At 35.7% G+C, this 21,007-nt stretch overlaps 1 protein-coding gene across 7 annotated transcripts in view; it reads left to right on the top strand.

The window, feature by feature from the left end:
* The window catches only part of CDKL5 (cyclin dependent kinase like 5), a 261,926-nt gene that overhangs the window by 157,241 nt on the left and 83,678 nt on the right, over window positions 1-21,007 (top strand). For all 7 annotated transcript variants that reach the window (XM_031958920.1, XM_031958916.1, XM_031958917.1 and 4 more), the window contains one exon: window positions 14,429-14,565. In XM_031958920.1, coding sequence (XP_031814780.1) covers window positions 14,429-14,565 — 137 coding nt within the window. The remainder of the gene's footprint in view (window positions 1-14,428; window positions 14,566-21,007) is intronic.

Below are 21,007 nucleotides of genomic sequence, written 5' to 3'. Positions count from 1 at the left end.
GTAGTCTTTGGTTGGGGTGACCTCGGAGCATAAAATAACCTCTGAATGAATATAACTCAGATTAACGAATCTAAGTGTAACAATACCAGTAATTGACCCATCTTTTGATCAACGGAACAAGTTACCCCAGGGATAACAGCACAATCCTATTTGAGAGCCCATATCGAAAATTAGGGTTTTACAACCTCGATGTTGGATCAGGACACCCAAATGGTAACCCGCTATTAAAAGTTCATTTGTTCAACGATTAAAGTCCTCGTGATCTGAGTTAACCGGAGAATCAGGTCGGTTTCTATCTGTAAATTCATTTCTCCCAGTACGAAAGGAGAAGAGAAATAGGGCCAACATCCCCAATAAGCCTTAGAGCCAACATATGAATCAATCTAAATATACTAAATCAATTTATGTGCCCCCAAGAACAGGGTTGTTAAGATGGCAGAGCTGGTAATTGCATAAAGTTTAAACCTTTACTCCCAGAGGTTCAAACCCTCTTTTTAATAAATGTTTACAATAAATCTTCTACTCTATATTATCCCAATTCTCCTAGCAGTAGCTTTCCTAACACTTATTGAACTCAAAGTGTTAGGCTACATCTAATTCGAAAAGGCCAAATATTGTAGGTCCAATGGCCTACAACCATTCGCTTGGCGTAAAACTATTCACAAAAGAACCCCTTCGCCCACTAAACTCTTCCATCTCAATATTTATTATTGCCCCCATTCTAGCCCTCTCCATTGCCCTAACAATTTGAACCCCCCTACCTATACCCAATACCCTATTAGACCTTAACCTCAGACTTATCTTCGTCTTATCCCTATCTGGCCTATCAGTTTACTCAATCCTGTGATCAAGATGAGCCTCTAACTCAAAATATGCCTTAATTGGAGCTCTAGGAGCAGTAGCACCAACCATCTCATAAGAAGTCTCCTTAGCTATCATTCTCTTATCAATCTTGCTAATCAACGGATCATTTACACTAAAAACAATATCAATCACCCAAGAAAACTTCTGATTAATTGTTACAACATGACCTCTTGCCATAATATGATATATCTCTACAATAGCAGAAACAAACCGAGCACCCTTTGATCTAACCGAAGGAGAATCCAAACTAGTATCCGGCTTTAATGTAGAATACGCTGCTGGTCCTTTCGCTATATTCTTCCTAGCAGGATATGCAAACATCATAGCTATAAATGCTATCACAACTATTCTATTCCTAGGGCCCTCCCTTACACCAAGCTTATCCCACCTAAACACATCATTCATACTAAAAACACTCCTCACCATAGCTTTTCTATGAGTATGAGCATCATACCCACGATTCCGCTACGATCAACTAATACACCTCCTATGAAAAAATTTCCTACCCATAACTTTGGCTTATGATTTATGCTTTATGCTAAATCATGCATAAATCAATCAAATCATGCATAAATCAATCAACTTATAAATCAAATCAACTTATTGATTTATCTCCCTACCAATCGCTCTATCCTGCATTCCTCCACAAATATAGAAATATGTCTGACAAAAGAATTATCTTGATAGGATAAAAAATAGGGGTGCAAGCCCCCTTATTTCTAGGACAACAGGACTCGAACCTATACCAAAGAACTCAAAACCCTTTGTGCTCCCATTACACCACATCCTAGTAAGGTCAGCTAAATAAGCTATCGGCCCCATACCCAGAAAATTTTGGTTCACACCCTTCCCATACTAATGTCTCCCTATGTTCTCATCATTTTAACACTAAGCCTCTTTATCTGAACCTGCCTAACCCATTTCAGCAACCACTGATTCACAGCCTGAATGGGATTAGAAATTAACACATTAGCTATCATCCCCATAATAACCGCCCCGAACAACATAAGAGCCACCGAGGCAGCCACAAAATACTTCCTCACACAAGCCACTGCCTCTATAGTAATAATATTCGCTATCATTTATAAAGCATGATCAACAAACCAATGAGCCCTACTTCAACTTACAGATAATTGAGCCTCTCTTTCAATAACTTTAGCCCTGGCTATCAAACTAGGTCTTGCCCCCTTCCACTTCTGAGTGCCAGAAGTAACACAAGGAATCCTGCCTCCTAACCGGAATAATCCTTTTAACATGACAAAAATTTGCCCCTACGGCTATTCTTTTCCAGATCGCCCCCCACCTCAACATAAAAATCCTAGGCATCCTAGCAATTCTATCCACCTTAGTAGGAGGTTGAGGTGGCCTTAATCAAACCCACCTACTAAAGATTCTAGCCTACTCCTCCATTGCCCACATAGGCTGAATAGTAATCATCGTACAAATTAATCCCACCCTAACCGTCCTAACCCTTTCTATCTATGTTATAGCTACTCTAACTATATTTCTAACCCTCAACCTATCAAACACTACCAAAATCAAATCCCTAGGGGGTCTATGAAACAAATCAGCTACAGCAACCATCATCATCCTTCTTAACCTCCTATCCCTAGGAGGCCTACCACCTCTCACCGGCTTCATACCTAAATGACTTGTCTTACAAGAACTAATTAATAATGGCAACATCACTAAACCTTTTCTTCTATATGTGACTCATCTATGCATCCAGCCTTACCATATTTCCATCCACCAATAATTCTAAAATACAATGATATAATAACTCAATACAAACTACTATACTAATTCCAATAACCACAGTAATCTCTAGCCTCCTACTCCCCCTAACCCCACTATTCATTACACTCTCCTAACTAAGAACTACAAGATTTTATCTCGCATTAATCAAACGCAAATCGAACACTTTAATTAAGCTAAGTTCTCCAAACAAGCCCGGGTAGCACTTAAGCTACTTCTTCGAATATGCAATTCAAAGTAATATATACTTCAGAGCCACTAAAAGGCTTGGGTTCAAACTAGATCAAAGGGCCTTCAAAGCATTAAGCAGGTGTTAAATCATCTAGCCTTTGAAGTCATCCAGAGACTCCCCAACTCGGAAGAAAGAAAAGGCAGGGAGTCCCAGGGGTAGTCTCAATAAACTGCCTTTACCTCTAAACTGGAGGGTTTTTATCCCCCTACTTCTTAGTTAACAGCTAAGTGCCTCAACATTTGGCTTCAATTTATCACTCTGGTAAAAAGAGATTCTATCTCTGTCTTTGAATTTACAGTTCAATGCTTATCCTCATGTTTTACCTATGTTCATTACTCGATGACTTTTCTCTACAAACCATAAAGACATCGGAAATCTTTATTTACTATTCGGCGCCTTAGCAGGCATAATTGGCACAGCCCTAAGCCTCCTAATCCGAGCAGAACTGGGCCAACCAGGTACTCTTATCGGTGACGACCAGATCTATAATGTTATGGTAACAGCCCATGCCTTTGTAATAATTTTCTTTATAGTTATACCCATTATAATTGGGGGCTTCGGTAACTGACTGGTTCCCCTAATAATTGGGGCTCCTGATATAGCATTTCCTCGAATAAACAATATGAGTTTCTGACTGCTACCACCATCATTCCTTCTCCTTCTAGCATCTTCAACAGTTGAAGCTGGTGCTGGAACCGGATGAACAGTCTACCCTCCTCTAGCAGGCAACCTGGCCCATGCAGGAGCATCTGTGGATCTAGCTATTTTCTCACTCCACCTAGCAGGGATTTCATCCATATATGGTCAATTTTTGTGTAGGTTCCATGAGCTGCTGAGAAGAAACTATACTCCTTTCTATCACCATTCAATTTTCTCCAGAGATCTATCATACCTAGTCTTTCTAATATTCTATTTACCTCTTTAATTTCTTTCTTATTTGTTTTGTGATTTGATTTATCTAAATCTGAGAGTGCAAGATTGAGATCTCCCACTATTATAGTTTTGCTGTCTATTTCTTCTCGCAACTCTCTTAACTTCTCCTTTAGGAAGTTAGATGCTATATCACTTGGTGCATATATGTTTAATATTGATATTGCTTCATTGTCTATAGTACCTTTTAGCAAGATATAGTTTCCTTCCTTATCTCTTTTAATTAGATCAATTTTTGCTTTTGCTTGATCTGAGATAAGGATGGCTACCCCTGCTTTTTTGACTTCACCTGAAGCATAATAGATTCTGCTTCAGCCTTTTACCTTTACTCTGTATGTATTTCCCTGTTTTAAATGTGTTTCCTGTAAACAACATATTGTAGTGTTCCAACTTTTGATCCAGTCTGCTATCTGCCTCCTCTTTATGGGGGAGTTCATCCCATTCACATTTACGGTTAAGATTACTAATTCTGTATTTCCTGCCATCCTAATATCCCTAGATTATGCTTTTCTTTTTCTTTCCCTCCTTACCCACTTCCTTAGTATTAAACTTATTGGTCCCACTTGTGTCACCGAGCTCTCCCTCTTTACTATCCTTCTCTCCTCCCTTTGAATTCCTTCCCCTTTCTTGTACCCTTCCCTTATTACTGTTTTTCCTTTTCCCTTTTCCTCTCCCACTTTTTAATGAGGTGAGAGAAGATTCTCTGTAAAACAAATGTGTCAATTATTTCCTCTTTGAGCCAACTCTGATGAGAGTAACATTCGCACAATGTTCCTTCCCCTCTCTAAGTTCCCTCAGATATGATAGGTTTCCTTTGCCTCATCGACGCATGAAGTTTCCCTCTTTTTATCTCCCCTTTCCACTTTTTCTGACACTATCCCCTTTCCATTTCTACTTCCCTTTTTTATGCTATATCAGTAAAATCAAATTATACATGTGATTTTTATGTATATCCACAACTGAAATACAGTTCTCAAGAGTTCCTTTTACCTTTTTCTACTTGTCTTGAGTCCTGTTGTTGGAGATCATATTTTTTGTTTAAGTCTGGTTTTTTCTTTAGAAACAGATGGAATTGCTCTGTTTCATTAAATGTCCATCTTCTTCCATGGAAAAAAATGCTCAGCTTAGCTGGGTAGTTTATTCTTGGCTGCATTCCAAGTTCTTTTGCCTTTCGGAATATCAAATTCCAGGCCCTTCGATCCTTTAATGTTGAGGCAGCCAGATCTTGTGTGACCCTTATTGTGGCACCTTGGTATTTGAACTGTTTTTTCCTGGATGCTTGTAGAATTTTTTCTTTAATCTGAAAATTCTGAAGTTTGGCCACAATATTCCTTGGAGTCTTTATTTTAGGGTCTTTTTCAGAAGGTGTTCGATGGATTCTTTCCACGCCTATTTTACCTTCCGGTTCTATTACTTCTGGGCAGTTCTCTTTAATAATTTCCTGTACAATAGTATCTAGGCTCTTTTTTTCATCATAATTTTCGGGTAGTCCGATGATCCTTAGGTTTTCTCTCCTTGATCTATTTTCCAGGTCTGTTGTTTTTTCTAACATTTTTTTCCAATCTTTCATTTTTTTGGTTTTGCTTGACTGATTCTTCCTGTCTCAATGAGTCAGTCATTTCTATTTGTTCAGTTCTGATTTTTAGCATGTTATTTTCTTCATTAGCTTTTTTTGCTTCTTTTTGTATATGTCCAATTGAGTTTTTAAATGAGTCATTTTGCTCTATGGAATTTTTTTCCATTTCACTAATTTTTTTTAGTGAGTTATTTTCTTTCTCCAATTCACAAATTCTGTTTCCCTGCACTTCTTGGGAGTTTTTTACCTTTTCCAGTTCACATTTCAGGGAGTTGTTTTCTTTTTCCACTTTGTCAAATTTTTCTTTTAGTGAGTTATATGTCTTTTCTGTACTCTCTTACATAGCTTCTCTTTCCTTTCCCCATTTTTCTTCTAATTCTCTTTTAAGATTTTTAATAGTCTCTTCTAGGATAGCCTTTTGTATTGGGGAGCAACAATTGTCTGGAGACTGTCTGCTATTAGTCTCTTCAGGGTTGAAAAGCTGTTCTCTTTCTGAGTAGAAACTATCAATTGTCCTTTTGATTTTCTTACATATTTTGTTAAAGCCTGTAGGGTCTGCCTTCAGGGCCAGGAGGTTACCAGCTTCCTCTGCAGAACAGTGAGAGGTGTATGGGTGGGTAGCTGTCCTGCTAACCGGCTGCAAAAAGCAGGAGGTACTGGAGTGCTCTGGGAAAGAGTTCCCCACCTGGAAGTAAGTCAGGCCCGAAGGGCAGAGCTGGGAAAGTGCCCTGCCAAGAACTCGGCTGTGTGAGATAATGACTGCCCTAGGGCTAGAAGCTGAGCAGTGAGAGTTTCAGTATCCCAAGCCAAATCCTGCTGTGGGTATTAGCCGTTGAGCAGTGAATGGATTTGTAGGGACCAGAAGTGTCTTTGCTCCAGGAAGCACAGTCCTGTTGGGGAAGTTCTATTGCCCCAGGCTGAGCCCCCCACTGTGCTAATTAGAGGCTGCCCAGGCCGTGCCCCCCTGCGTGTGGGTTTGTAACTGCCCCCACAAAAGCGTGTGAACTGCAGGATGTGGCTGCAGGGCTGCGTTTCAGTCTCCTGAGTTACCTCCGGGTTTGAGGTAACCAATGTTAGGTTCTGACGTTTTTTTTAGAGTACCCTCTGTTCCAGGCTTTAATTTCTCTGCCAGTTTACTGCTTTGTAATCAAGGCAGAGCAGTTAGCCTATAGCAGAGTGGTCTCTATAACTTCTCTAGCCACAGAGATCACCCCCGCTCCTGGTCTGCTCAGGACGCTAGTCTCTCACTACCTGTGCTAGTCTGTTCCTGGCCCCCCTCAGGACAAACCTTTTCTTCAGCAGGTAAGTTGTATCCTTCTGATCTTCATGAATTTAAGCAGTGAAGAGCCATTTCTGAGGCTGGATAAAATAGTTGGTTATGAGGGGAATGAGAGAGCTTAGAAAGCCGTGTGTGCCTTCTCCGCCATCTTGGCTCTGCCCACCCCCATCTTACTTTCTAATGTAAAAGCTCTTTCTTGCCTCTTATGTGATATAATTTATCCCATTCTACCTTTCCCTTTTCCTTCTTTCTCACTTTTTAGTTTTATTTTTTAGATGTTATCCCATCATATTCAACTCCTATCCTATATATACTCCTCCTAATTGCTTGAATAATGAGGAAATTCCTATAAGTTAAAATTATTGGTATCCCATGTAGGAATGAAAACAGTTCAACATTAGGTTCCTTATGATTTCTCTTTCCTGCTTACTTTTTAATGCTTCTCTTGAGTCTTGCATTTGGAAGTCAGATTTACCAAATTATGTATACCCTTTGATCCTGCAGTATCATTAGTAGACCTTTATCCCAGAGATCATAAAAATGGGAAAAGCACCTGCAAAATTTAAAAATATTTATAGCAGCTTTTTTCATGGTAGCAAAATATTGAAAGTTGACAGGATGCACATAAATTAGAGAATGACTGAACAAACTGTGGTATATGGAATATTGGTATGCAATAAGAAATAATGAGAAGGAAATTTTTTTAAAAAAAATTTGAAAAGAATTATACAAACTGATGCTAAATGAAAACCAAGAAAATATTATTATACACAGTATCAGTAACATTGTAGGATGATCTATGAATTGCTTAGTTCTTATCAACACAGTGATCCAAGACAAGTACAAAGGACCCATGATGGAAAATGCTACCCACATCCAGATAAAAAACTGATAGACTTTGAATGCACGTTCAAAGATACATTTCCCTACTTTTTTGTGTTTTTTTTTCCTTTTGATCTGTATCTTCTTTCACACCTGTGACTAATTTGGAAAAATATTTTGCATAATTGCATATATATAACTTATATCAGATTGCTTAACATTTTAGGAAGAGGGAAGGGGAGGAAGGAAGAAAATCTAGAACTCAAAATCTTGTAAAAATTAATGCTATGATAATTATGGAAATATGTATATAAGAATTGCACATCTTTAACATATATTAGATCACTTGCTGTCTAGGGCAGGGAGTGGGAGAAAAGGAAGGAAAAAAAAGTTGGAAAACAAGGTTTTGCAAGGGTGGTGAATGTGTTGAAAACTATCTGCATATATTTTGAAAATAAAAAGCTATTAAAAAAGACAGGAGAATATAGTAACTTTTAAGGAGATTTAGACTTTATTTTAGCATATTCAATTAAATAATTTTTTAAAAATTTAAAATTGACTTTATCATAATTTATGGAATAAAACAAGCATTTATATAAAAAAGATTGTACATGAAGTTGTAAATTTACTATGTATAGTTTGCTAATTCTTTTAAATAATATTGGATTACTTGCTGTCTAGGGCTTTCCCTAGGAATGGGGTAATAGAAGGAGAAAAAATTTGGAACACAAGGTTTTGTAAGGATGAATGTTGAAAACTATCTTTGCATGTTTTTTGAAAATTAAAAAGCTATTATTAAAATGTTTTTAAATGAATGCTAAAAAGCTCATGGATTGCTCTTAGGAAAAATTTTAAAAACTATTTTAAAAAAAAGAACTATAATATGTAGATTCTTGTTTTGGCCATATCTTTCAGGTAGTCTGGTGATTCTTAAATTTTTCCTTCTTGCTCTTTTCCAGGTCAGTTGTTTTTCCTGTGAGATAATTTATATTTTCTTGTATTTTTTCAAGTCTTTTGATTTTGTTTTATTATTTCTTGTCATATGGAGTAATTGGCTTCTATTTAGTCAACTCTAATTTTCAGGAGGTATATTTCTTAGGCAAGGTTTTGTAATTTTGTTATTCATTTACTAAACTCCTCTTTTGTAACTTTATTTCTTTTCCAAGTTTTTCTTGTAGTACTCATTTCTTTTATTAAAAAAAAAGATCTTTAAACCATTTATTAAAATAAATTATTAACAGGCTAAAACTGAATCTATCCAAAGCTTTTATATCCAAGCCATAGTTACCATTTTTATGCTTTTCTATTATTTTTCCTATTCTTTTCTTTTTATATAATTTTCTTATTTCTATAATATTTATCATTGGGTCATGGGGGTATTCCTGGAAGACTAGTATTTTTTTGTTGCTATTCAGTTGTTTCAGTCATGTCCATCTCTTTGTGATCCCATTTGGTATTTTCTTGGCAAAGATACTGGAGTGGTTTACCATTTTCTTCTCCAGCTCATTTTACAGATGAAGAAACTGAGACAAACAAGATTAAGTGACTTGTCCAGGGTCACATAGTAAGTGTCTCTTAGGTCAGATTTAAATTCATGTCTTTCTGACTCCAAACCTAGCACTATCCATTGTGCCACCCAGATGACCTTTTTGAGCTTCTCATTCATCTTTGGTATTTACCTGTCTCAGAAATCTCACTTGTGGCTCCAGAAGGTGTAGCCTGCATAGTAACTACATCGTGGTAAAACCTTTCTTGGCAGGCAGGCTGAACTAGGTTGAATAAAACTGACAGGCCTCAGCCCCTTTGGTGAATTAGGGAGCTGTGAAGGTTTCCCCTGGTAGAATGGATAGGTTTATTCCAGTGACCATGAAGATAGCTGAAGCAGGCACTGTAGGGTACCTAGAACTTGTTTAGACATCAAAGACAACAATTTTGTCTTGCCAATGGAACTAGATTACTCTTGAAGAGAGAGGGACACTTTGTGCAGCTCTGTGTCACTTAAATCCAATTCATGGCAAGAAAGATACCCCACGATGCCATTTGTTCTCTTCAAAAATAGTAATAATGATATTCATTATTATATATTATATATATAATGTAATATATAATAAATATAAATAATATATTATATATATTTATCTTGAGAATCTTGCATTTTGTTGGTTAGACATGTTATAACTCTAGTCATTGGGGATCTAAAATTAGGATAGTTCTATCCCTTTATCATCTTTTCTACTATGCCATGTTAGCATCTCATCATTCAGTACACACATGCCAGTGCCAGCATTGCCATATGAATTCACTAAAAGCAATACAATGTTGTATGCTTTGTAAAGTCAGCTGAATTTTTATATAAATAGGTATATTATGTAATCAAATAACTTTAGAATTGATTTAGATCATAGAAATGATCTAGCCCATAAATTGTTATTTCTATAACATTTTTTCTAAAAAATTTTCAAGAGAATTTTTCAGATTTCAAGCAAAGAAAAAATAAATTTAGTAGAAAAGGAATTATGATGTTATATCACATTGGTTCCTACGCTCAGGTTGAGATCTAAATTAGACTCAGGGTTTACAGATTTTAATAGTTTTTTTTGATACTTTTCACTTCCTCTTAGATATGCAGTCTCTTTTATTGGGTGATGATCCAACAAAAATATAATTCTAGGGCTTTGTCTTGGGTCCTTTATTTTTTTAATCTTTATTCTTTCTTAGTAGAGTCTTTAGCTTCTGTCCTGTGATCCTGCACTCTTATGATTGATGATTCAGTTATAATTTTTAGACATATGAGGGTGAGTGAAGCACTTAGGTTATCCATTTGTAATCCCTTGCTCTTGTTCCTATCACATAACCATATCTTTGCTTTTTTTATTCAGTGCTGTGTATTTGCTGTTGTCCTTTGTTTTCGAAGAAAACCAAAATGACATCCCTATGTTAGAATCAAGTTAGTGTATCTCACTGTGACTGATCAGACCAATATGAGCTTGGAATGCTCTGCCACAGATCAAACACAAATAAAACATATGAACATTTGATATAGCTTCTCTAATTTTGGATATTTCTCATTTCCTTTGGGCTAATTCTGTTCTGCTTTTCTTTTAATGCAGAGCAAGTAATCTGATGAGGGCACGCAGTCTTGTGCCAGTGTCTCCTCCCATGTCATACAAAAGATTCTTTTTTTTTTTTTTATTAAAGCTTTTTATTTACAAAACCTATACATGAGTAATTTTTCCAACATTGATCCTTGCAAAACCTTTTGTTCCAAATTTTCCCCTCTTTCCCCTCACTCTCTCAACCCTAGCTGGCAGGTAGTCCAATACATGTTAAATATATGTTAGATCCAATATATGTATACATATTTATACAGTTATTTTGTTGCACAAGAAAAATCGGATCAAAAAGGAAAAAAAAAAGAAAAACTGAGAAAGAAAACATAATACAAGCAAATAACAACAGAAAGAGTGAGAATGCTATGTTGTATTCCATACTCAGTTCCCACAGTCCTCTCTGGGTTGAAATGGCTCTCTTTGTCACCGAATAAGTGGAACTGATTTGAATCATCTCATTGTTGAAGAGAGCCACGTCCATCAGAATTGATCATCATATAGTCTTGTCGTTGCCATGTATAATGATCTCTTCTACGTGGGAACAGACAAGAAAACTCTAAATCCTAGTTGTAACTTTAGCTACTTACTTTAGCTTTACTTCTTTATGCCCCAGCATCCTCATTTAGAAAATGAAAGGTTTGGACAATATCATCTCCAACATTTTATAATTCAGATTACAAATGAAGTGAAAATAAAATGAAGCAAATACTAAACAAATTTGGGGAAAAGTAAATAATGTGAGAAAGTTAAAACCTTTCTTCATTTTGAGACTGAGATCAAATATATGTAAGCTGAGACCACATTACAGAAGCTCTTGAATTCTAGGATTAAATTTTTAGAATTGATTTTCTTAGCACTGGGGACTCATTGTGGATCTTTGATTTAAGGGAGCAGAAATATACTGATATTGTTTAAAGGAAAATTTTCATTTAGTCTTTAACAGAAATTATTTGTATCTTCCCTCTTCAATAACAAGGCCTCTAGATTAAAGATGGGCTGTTTACAAATCTTTATAAATTTATACCTAATATTAAGGTGTTTTTTATATATATATATACACACACATATATATGTCATTTAACATTTTACAGTCTTGGGCATTTAATTGTATATTGTGATGAGTGGACTGCTAGATTGATTTTTTTACCTGGTGAACTTTGTAATTTTAATTGCAGATTTAATAGAATTTTTGTGATAAGATTTATTGAGTGCTTCTATTGCAGTAGTCATTTTTATACTGCTCTTGGGTGTCTTAGGAATATCCAGTTAAATTAACCCTGTCTCTAATTTCTTCTTTACTTCTACATGCTGTCAGTTTTTTGGTCCTTCCGTTCATTATTACCACATTTTTTAAAGAACAGATGGGAGTAATAGTGAACAGACATAATTCAATTAATTCAGTTTTGATGTCTATTAGCTACTCTTTCAAAAGCTCTTAGGGGAAGAAGTTGAAACCACAATTCTCAAAAATGATATTATTGTCTATCTGTAGTTTTTATTTATCCTCATTGTCACGTCTTTTATCCTGAATAACAAATTGAAATGATTTCTACGTATTTCCAGTAATAGATCACATGAGTATTAAGTGTTTTTGCCTATTGCTTCGCACAGTACTTTGAACAAATAAGGCATTTTAAAATATTTACTGAATTAAATTATAGGTCAAAGTCTCGGTTATTCAAATGCTACTGGATACATGTTGAAATCTGTTTTTATCTCTAACTAGTTGTTTTATCTCTAATTAGATTTTTTTTTGATATGGTTAATTTCACATTAGTGTGATGATTGTTTTAAGTTACTTAACCTTGTTCTCATGTTCCTATTTTCTTTCCTCTTGGTTAATTGCTGTCAATGGTACTGACAAAAGGGTAAAGTTACTTTGCCAGAGATTGGTGGATCACTATTCTACCTAGGATAGATGTGCACAAAAATTTGATGGCAGTAGGATACTTAGGCAGGTGCTGTTTAGTCAATTTGAATGTTATTAGCACATCAAAAAAACAAGGGCAGAACTCTTAAAGGTTATATTGAAACTCAGAGTGGATACATGCAGATAAAACTGGATAGTTGAGGAACTATCTTACTTACTGTCCTAGGCATCTCTACAGAACAAAACTGCTTCTCTTGCTAAATTTTCTTTTGGATTAACAGCAAATAGTTCTGCTTACCAGCCACAAAATAGATTTCCAGGATGCTCAATAGAACAGGAACTCAAGACTAGTCATCTACTGGTCTGTCTATATACACACACCATTCACTATTTACACTAGTTCACCATTAAGATTATCTTCGGAAGTAAAAACTTACATATAACATGCAAGGAGCAGTAATTTGGAGTTGCAGAGGGAGGTTTCCATTTACAGGAGGGAAAAAGTCTTTTCCAGAAATAGAACTATTTCAAAGTAATGTTGGCCACCCCAGAATCTGCAAGTAACAGATTAAAGAATTGAAAGGATTCAGGTACTTATTGGACTAAGTAATCTCTGGGATCTTTTTAATTACAAAATTCTGTGATTTATTGTCTATTTATACATACATACATACATACACATATGTATATATATTTGTTTCATATATATGTAGATATATATATCTATATCTATCTATATATATTTACATATAGATAGATATAGATGAAAATCTGTAATTATTCCCTGGAATGAAGAATCATCCTGTCCCTTGAGAGAAGGACTTTTTGTTAGAGAATATCTGGATCTTGACTCAGATCTTTTTCCCAACTCTGACATTTCCTAGCAGTATAACTACTGCAAAGTCATTTACTTTCTCTGAGAGGCCTTGTTGGTTCATTTGTCAGAAAAGAGGGACCAGATAGTCTCTAGAGGCGCTCCTATGTCATAACACTGTGATTCTGTAATTTAAAAGGGACTGAAATTTACTTTCTTCTGGTTATTTTTAAAACATGAAGTGTCATAATAACATACATACATACATGTGTGTGTATATCACTGTAAGATTTGCAGACCAAATTAAAAAAAAAATTTTGCAGACCACGCTATGTTTCTTGTATCATTTACTTCACACAGAGATATTGTGAAGTATGACATACGGTATTATTCCCATTTTGTGGATAAGGAAACAATCTGAGAAAGGACAAATGACTTATCATAACATCTTAGTTTTAGAATTAGAAGGGATTTCAGACCAGGGAGTACAACCTTTTCATTTTGCAGATGAGGAAACTGAAGCATAGGTTACCCAGGGTCACACAGTTATTAAGTGACTGAGGTAACATTTAAATCCAAGTCTTTCTGCTGCTAAATCTGGTGCCCTGGAAGCCATGGGGCATGCTTCTGGGCCTAGAGTCAGGAATAAATTAAAATACATAGCTTCAGACACTTAATAGCAATGAGATCCTTTGTAAATCACTTAACTTCTGTTGCCTCAGTTCCTCAACTGCAAAAAGAAGATAACAATGGCACATAACTCCCAGGGTGGTTGTAAGGATTAAATAAAATAATATTTGTAAAGAGCTTAATTCAGTGCTTGAATATAGTAAGTACTAATTAATGCTTATTCCATTCTCTCTCCTTATCTGTTATGCCTTGTTGCTCTCATTTGCTTAGGGCCATGCAAATAGTGCGTAGGGTATGATTTAAACTCTTTTCTTCCTGATTTCAAATATAAAATTTTATCCATTACACAACTACTATTCACTATGTAATATTTTGTTTTTTTGGCTTTTCATGAATAAGTTTTGTAAAACAGAGGCCATAGTTTTAACTATTTCATTAAATTGGAACTTATTTTGGTCAATGTTCATGTTCTTAGCTTGCCTAGAAGTGTTTTGCTTAGATATGAAAACTTTAAATTTTCTTTCTTTATCATTGTGTATGTTTTAGAAAATGAAGAAGTCAAGGAAACAACTTTACGAGAGCTTAAAATGCTTCGAACTCTAAAACAGGAAAATATAGTGGAGCTAAAGGAAGCTTTCCGAAGAAGAGGGAAATTATATTTGGTGTTTGAATATGTGGAAAAAGTAAGTAACACTCTGAACCAGAATCTTTTTATTTAAAATTTAAAATTATTGAAGAAGTTGTTGCTATAATAATGTCAGTTATTATTATCATATACATTCACTTTCAGCTTTTTAAAATGAAGACATTTTTATCCATAATATGACAAAAACTATGAAAAATTACTGAAATATGCACAGACATTTTTATAAAGTTAGTATTTTGATTAAATTTCATGTGACTTTTTTTTTTTTTTTTTACAATTTAAAATTATATTAATTTAGATTTCTAGTCCTTAGCATCTGGTCAGTTATATTATTATTGTATTTTGTACTATATTTATTTTGGAATAAAAGTACAATAAGGATATACCTTAAGTAGTTTATCCTTATCATAATCTTTTATTTAAAGCTTACTAAATTAATGAGTATTAAACAGTTATAAATTATAAGATTTGTAACTAGTTTTGTTTCCTATCTGTAAATTTTAATATTTTTAAATGTTTAACTTAATAAATATTTATTAAACATCTGCTTTTTTTTTTCCTGGCATTATATTATATCCTATGTTAGCTATAGAATCACACTTGTAGATGGTGAGAGATACCTTTATCATTCACATTTTTCAGCATAGTAAGGTATTTTCCAATTTTACAGGTGAGTCAGTGAAAAATGGAGATTTTAAGTCACCTTCACAAGTTCACATATCTAATAAGAAACAAAAGGAAGACTTGAATCCAGAATCCAGATCTGTTGACTCTTAGATACTATATCATGCTGTATTGAAGACACTGTGCCTAACTTTGAGGAGATTGCAGGCTTATTTTTTTTTTTTTTTATTGTTGCTGTTGTCATTATTTTTTGTTTTTTGTTTTTTTTTAAATTAATTAATTTTTTTTTAAATAACTTTTTATTGCCAGAACCCATGCCAGGGTAATTTTTTACAACATTATCCCTTGCACTCACTTCTGTTCCAATTTTTCCCCTCCCTCCCTCTCCTCCCTCTCCCAGATGGCAAACAGTCCTATACATGTTAAGGAGGTTACAGTATATTTTAGATACAATATGTGTGTGCAGAACCGAACACTTCTCTTGTTGCACAGGGAGAATTGGATTCAGAAGGTATAAATAACCCGGGAAGAAGAACAAAAATGCAAGCAGTTTACATTCATTTCCTAGTGTTCTTTCTTTGGGTGTCGCTGCTTTTGTCCATCCTTGAACAGTTGAAACTGAGTTAGATCTTCTCTTTGTCGAAGAAATCCACTTCCATCAGAATACACCCTCATACAGTATCGTTGTTGAGGTATATAATGATCTCCTGGTTCTGCTCATTTCACTCAGCATCAGTTCATGTAAGTCTCGCCAATCCTCTCTATATTCATCCTGCTGGTCATTTCTTACAGAACAATAATATTCCATAACATTCATATACCACAGTTTACTCAACCATTCTCCAATTGATGGGCATTTTCCAGCTTCTAGCCACTACAAACAGGGCTGCCACAAACAATTTGGCACATACAGGTCCCTTTCTCTTCTTTAGTATCTCTTTGGGATATAAGCCCAGTAGAAACACTGCTGGATCAAAGGATATGCACAGTTTGATAACTTTTTGAGCATAGTTTCAAATTGTTCTCCAGAATGGCTGGATGTGTTCACAATTCCACCAACAATGTATCAGTGTCCCTGTTTTCCCACATCCCCTCCAACATTCCGCTTTATCTTTCCCTGTCATTCTAGCCAATCTGACAGGTGTGTAGTGGTATCTCAAAGTTGCAGACTTATTTTTCAAAAAAAGCTAGACATGTGAATCCTTTATAGAATGAGAGAAACTGAGTTGAGAGTTGGATCGTATGATTTCAATAGCCTAGAGAACCCCCGAATTAGGAAACTCTCTTTAATGTAGAACAAGAGAAGGTTACAAATGATCGCTTATCAAAATGTGTTGTGAATGTGCCATATTTTCAAAGAAATCATTAGGAATTATTAGAGTTAGAGAAAGCTTAATAGTGGGAATTGGGATTCTCTAAAATAAGACTCTGATTAAATTCAGTCCTTTAACACAAGCTCTTAAAAAATGGTCTCGCACACTTAAATCTTAGCAAAAGTCTTGAGACTAGATGGTTCTACCTTTCACTTAGGCTCACTCTCTCCCAAACTCTCTCCATGAATGCTTGTATTATACTCTTTCTCCTCATGTAGAATGAATGAAATGGGTGCTCAAAGAAGTCAGACTAATTAATGAGCAAACCTGGGACCTGGTCTAGCAAAGCTCTTTCTGTTTATTTCTTTCATCTAAGTTTTGTCCCATAGACCTCTTGGAGTTTGAGCTGTCTTTTAGCTTCTGTGTTTCCATTCTCTCACCATAAAAGATGGAAATAGAGCCCTAACCACTCTATAATATTATATAGTGGAGCTATATTGTTAAAGATTTGTTTGGCCTTGTTTGTTAATTTCTGTCAGCTTTTGATATTTTATCTTTATACTTTATACAAATGGAAATTAACTAAGACTCTGCCTGTAATTTATGATTATACATCCCTAAAATTAAGTGACTGGTTTTGCTGTCTAAATAGACAGCATTATTTGTTTTAGAAAATTTCAGAATTCAATTTTCAAAAGTGAATAAGTCATCATTTTCTCTGTCATCTGGAGAAACATATTAGGTTAATGTGGGGAGCCGGCACTAATCTACTTGGGATTTTACAGGAAAGGCCTTTTTTTCCGGAAGGCCCAGGGTCCAAAAGACAAGTAAGAGAAAGCCAATTAAGGGCCCTTTGAACTTCTGAAGTACTAATTAATGAATTCTGGATTAGAGGAATGGAAAAACACAGATTAGAGAGACTCCCAGTACCAAGATAGATATCTGACTTCTAAAGCTTTTCTTAAAAACTGATATTTTTCAGTTTCCCCAAAACTGAGTCTGCCAGGGCAATTTTAACAAAATAAGGGATTCTAAAGCTAAAACATCCAAATTGAATCTGAACTAGTGAGATAGGCAGTGGGGCTAAGGCAAAGTGAATAGGAGCTAGGGGTTCCCATTCTTTCTGGTATTTTGAAAAAATCTACCAGTTTCCCCAAATGTTCTATCTCTTCCTCCCCCCCCCCCCTTTTTTTTTTAATCACGGAAAGGAATTATCAAATGATCATTCCCCATATAAATCCCAAGAGTGAATCAAAATCCCTATACATAATAGACTAGTACAGTAGCCTTTCCTAAAAATCGCTCAAACGTAACAGCAATTACAGTTTTAACAAATCCCATCCCAAATCTTAAACACACAGTAATAGATGATCCAGGCAAGGTTCAACAGTCAGTCAACCATTCCCAAAGTCCCTCATATCAGTCCAAAGTACAATAGATGCAGGGTCCAGTCCATGGTCTCATTTTAAAAACTGCTACTTTAGGCTGTGAAGTGATAAGAGGCTCTCATTCCATGCAGGGGGTGGATGTGCCATGCTGACAATCAAAGCTGATCAAAGCCGATCCAGGTTCCAAAAGCAAGCCAATATCTGTAACTTGGCCAAATTAGATCAGCCTCGGATAGAAAGACTCCATTCACCAGGCTGCAAAATATGAGGAGGCCAAAATAAATTGCTTCCTATGTAAAGAGATGAGTTTGCTTTACAACCAGGCAAACGGCTGCAGTCTTATAGACCATTATTAATTGTCCTGTTATGTAGAAACCTTAAAGAAACCAAACACAAATATCCAGTAACAGAGAGATGACCAGGCCAAATACTTAGTTGTCCAAGCATTTAGGATACAATGATTACATATAACCAGACTGAAAATAGCAAGATATGACATAAATGGATTGCATTAACAATTCTATTGATCATTGCTCTGATCATAGAGATCAGTTACAGGAGGAAAAATGCAAGAACATAACTATAACATAACATAAGCAATCAAAACTTAACCTTCAGCACATACAGGATAAAATAGCCTTAACCCAGTTTTATTCCAATCAGTTGTCCCAGTAACTGTCAGAAGGTGAAGCTTTAAAACTCCCAAATAGCATTAACTAATTAACTATTGTCTCAGTAAGTTCACAACTTAGAACAATTATACCTAGATAGATGTTACATGAGTGAACATTATACATACAAATCATTTTGCTTTTAAAATACCCAATACATAGAAAAATATCCCAAATTGCATATTGTCCATAACAGAAACATTTCCAAAAGAACAAAGAAAAAACTATTATTTCAGAGGCCCTTTAAATAACCTCAGGATGACCCAATACAATCAATTTAAACTTATACAGAATACCCAATTCCACATAAAAGAATTTAAGAAGTTTTGTTGTTGTTTTTAATAGCAATTAAACTTTTAGAAATATTCCTACCAAAGTATGGATCACATTTATGACCATATTCCTCAACCAAGAAAACATTTATGTATCAAGAAACAAATGTTCAATCAAGTACCCTAAAAGTAAGCATGTTCCTTTAAATCACAGTTTGCTGCACTGGGGGGAGAGGGGAGGAGAGGAAAGGAGAGGAGAGGAGAGGACTCCCTTCCCTCACTCCTGCCCCCTAGGGAAAAAACTTCTCTCAGGTTTTCCACTCAGTGTCCTACATAGGGATCCTTTTCAAGATTTAGCACATCAGTGTATTTACTTTCTTCCCAAATCTACCAAGTTCCAAACCTTCTCTTTGCTTTTTCCTTCAAAAACCTGTAAGATTCACACTATATATTAAATAGCCCAAACTTCCACAAAACCTACACATGTCCAGCAGAGCCGGATTTAAAGTATAACTTATGTTAACAAATAACTCAATATATTTCAGAAGGTAACAAACTCTGAAACAAACTAATACAGCTGTTTTTAAAGTTTTAAAAGTTTTTTTTTTTTGTTTGTTTGTTTGTTTTTTTTCTGCCACATTTCTTCAGCTTCTAACAGCATCTTATCTCCAGAGCCTTTGGATTTTATTGCTCTTTATATATAGGCTCTGTTTCAAGGGGAAAAAAAAACTTTCCTGTCCGTTTAAAATGTACTGATTTTGTAAGTAAATGGAATTTACCCCACAGGGGTTACTCAATGACGGGTAAGATTCCTCAAGGACTAGCCAACCTAAGCCAGGAAGAGACGTTTCTGTACATCCTTCCTATGACGGGTAAGGCTTTTCCCCATAGGAACAACCTAAGCCAGGCACAGGTCGGGAAATAAAAAATTCTATATTTGATTCTTTTTATATAAATAAAAAGGGGGACCTGTGGGGAGCCAGCACTAATCTACGGCCATATAAGGCCACATTCCAAAAGACTGCCCTAATCTTGAATAGGAATCTCCTAATCACATCATGGAGGAGTCTCCTTATCACATCCTACATGACCAAGGACTGCCCTAACTTTGAACAGGCAGATACCTAGGCATCCCCTAATCACATCATGGAGCTTCCTATGACCAGAGACACCTGAGCAGCTCATCCTTGGGCAGGATACCAACCCTTTGTCTAGGACCCCCACCCTGTACTGTGTTTGCACAACCCTGCCTCCTTTCCTACTGCTATATATATCTGTACTATTGCACCCATTAAATTGAGGCTTGATCAGAATGTTTTGTCTTGCCTCCATTCTTCTGCATCCCTCTCTCTTGCCCTTTTATCTCTTTTCTTCTAGGGTCCACACACACTGCCTCACGGGCCAAGGCAGGTTAATGCCTGCTAATGTAAAATGCTAAAAACAGGGCTCTGTAGATATAGGACCTTTTATTTGAAGTTTTATGCTTTATGTTTCAAAGAAAGATTTGGTCTTAAACTAGAAGCAAGCAAAATCTTATTTATGTAGAACTAAGTAGTTGTGCACATGACCTTTCCTGTGAGTATGATGAAACAAAGTTGTAAAAAAAAAAAAAACACAAGCTATGTGCTTCTTTCCTTTCTGTAACTACAGTATCACTCCAAGTACTTCTGGTGGAGTTTGTGGAAGCTAATTTTGTAGTCTTCCTTGAATATGCTGATCATATCCTTACTATGTCCATCATTTTTTCCCTAGCCATAAGAGTTCCCCCCTCCTCCTACTAGGCACTTCTATGTTTTCTTTCTTCCTTGCTCATTATCTCTTAAGTTAGCATTCTTACATGATCATTACATTGTTTTCAAGATGAGGAGAAAATGGTAAAATTCTTAAAACACTATCCTTCTCAATAACAGTCTTCCAGAGAGAGAGAGAGAGAGAGAATACTGAAGATAGGAATATTTGTAGTTGAGAAAATTCCTCTGTCCTGAAGCTCTGGTGACTCTCTGCTACCTTGGAGATCAAATATAAGATTCTCTGTGTGGCTTGAAAGTCCTTTTTGAGCCGAACCCTAACTACCTTTCTACCTTTTGACACCTTCTATGTACTCGGTGATCTAATGATGTTGGCCTTCTCTCTTCTTAGCACCTAGCACTCCCATGTCTCTACTTGGTGTCTGAAACACTCTCAGTCCTAGTCTCTACCTCATGGCTTCCT

This window comes from Sarcophilus harrisii, chromosome 3 (assembly GCF_902635505.1).
Source record: "Sarcophilus harrisii chromosome 3, mSarHar1.11, whole genome shotgun sequence".
Taxonomy (NCBI): domain Eukaryota; kingdom Metazoa; phylum Chordata; class Mammalia; order Dasyuromorphia; family Dasyuridae; genus Sarcophilus; species Sarcophilus harrisii.
Note: the sequence above shows the minus strand (reverse complement) of the source record. Positions and strands in the feature narration are given on the sequence as shown.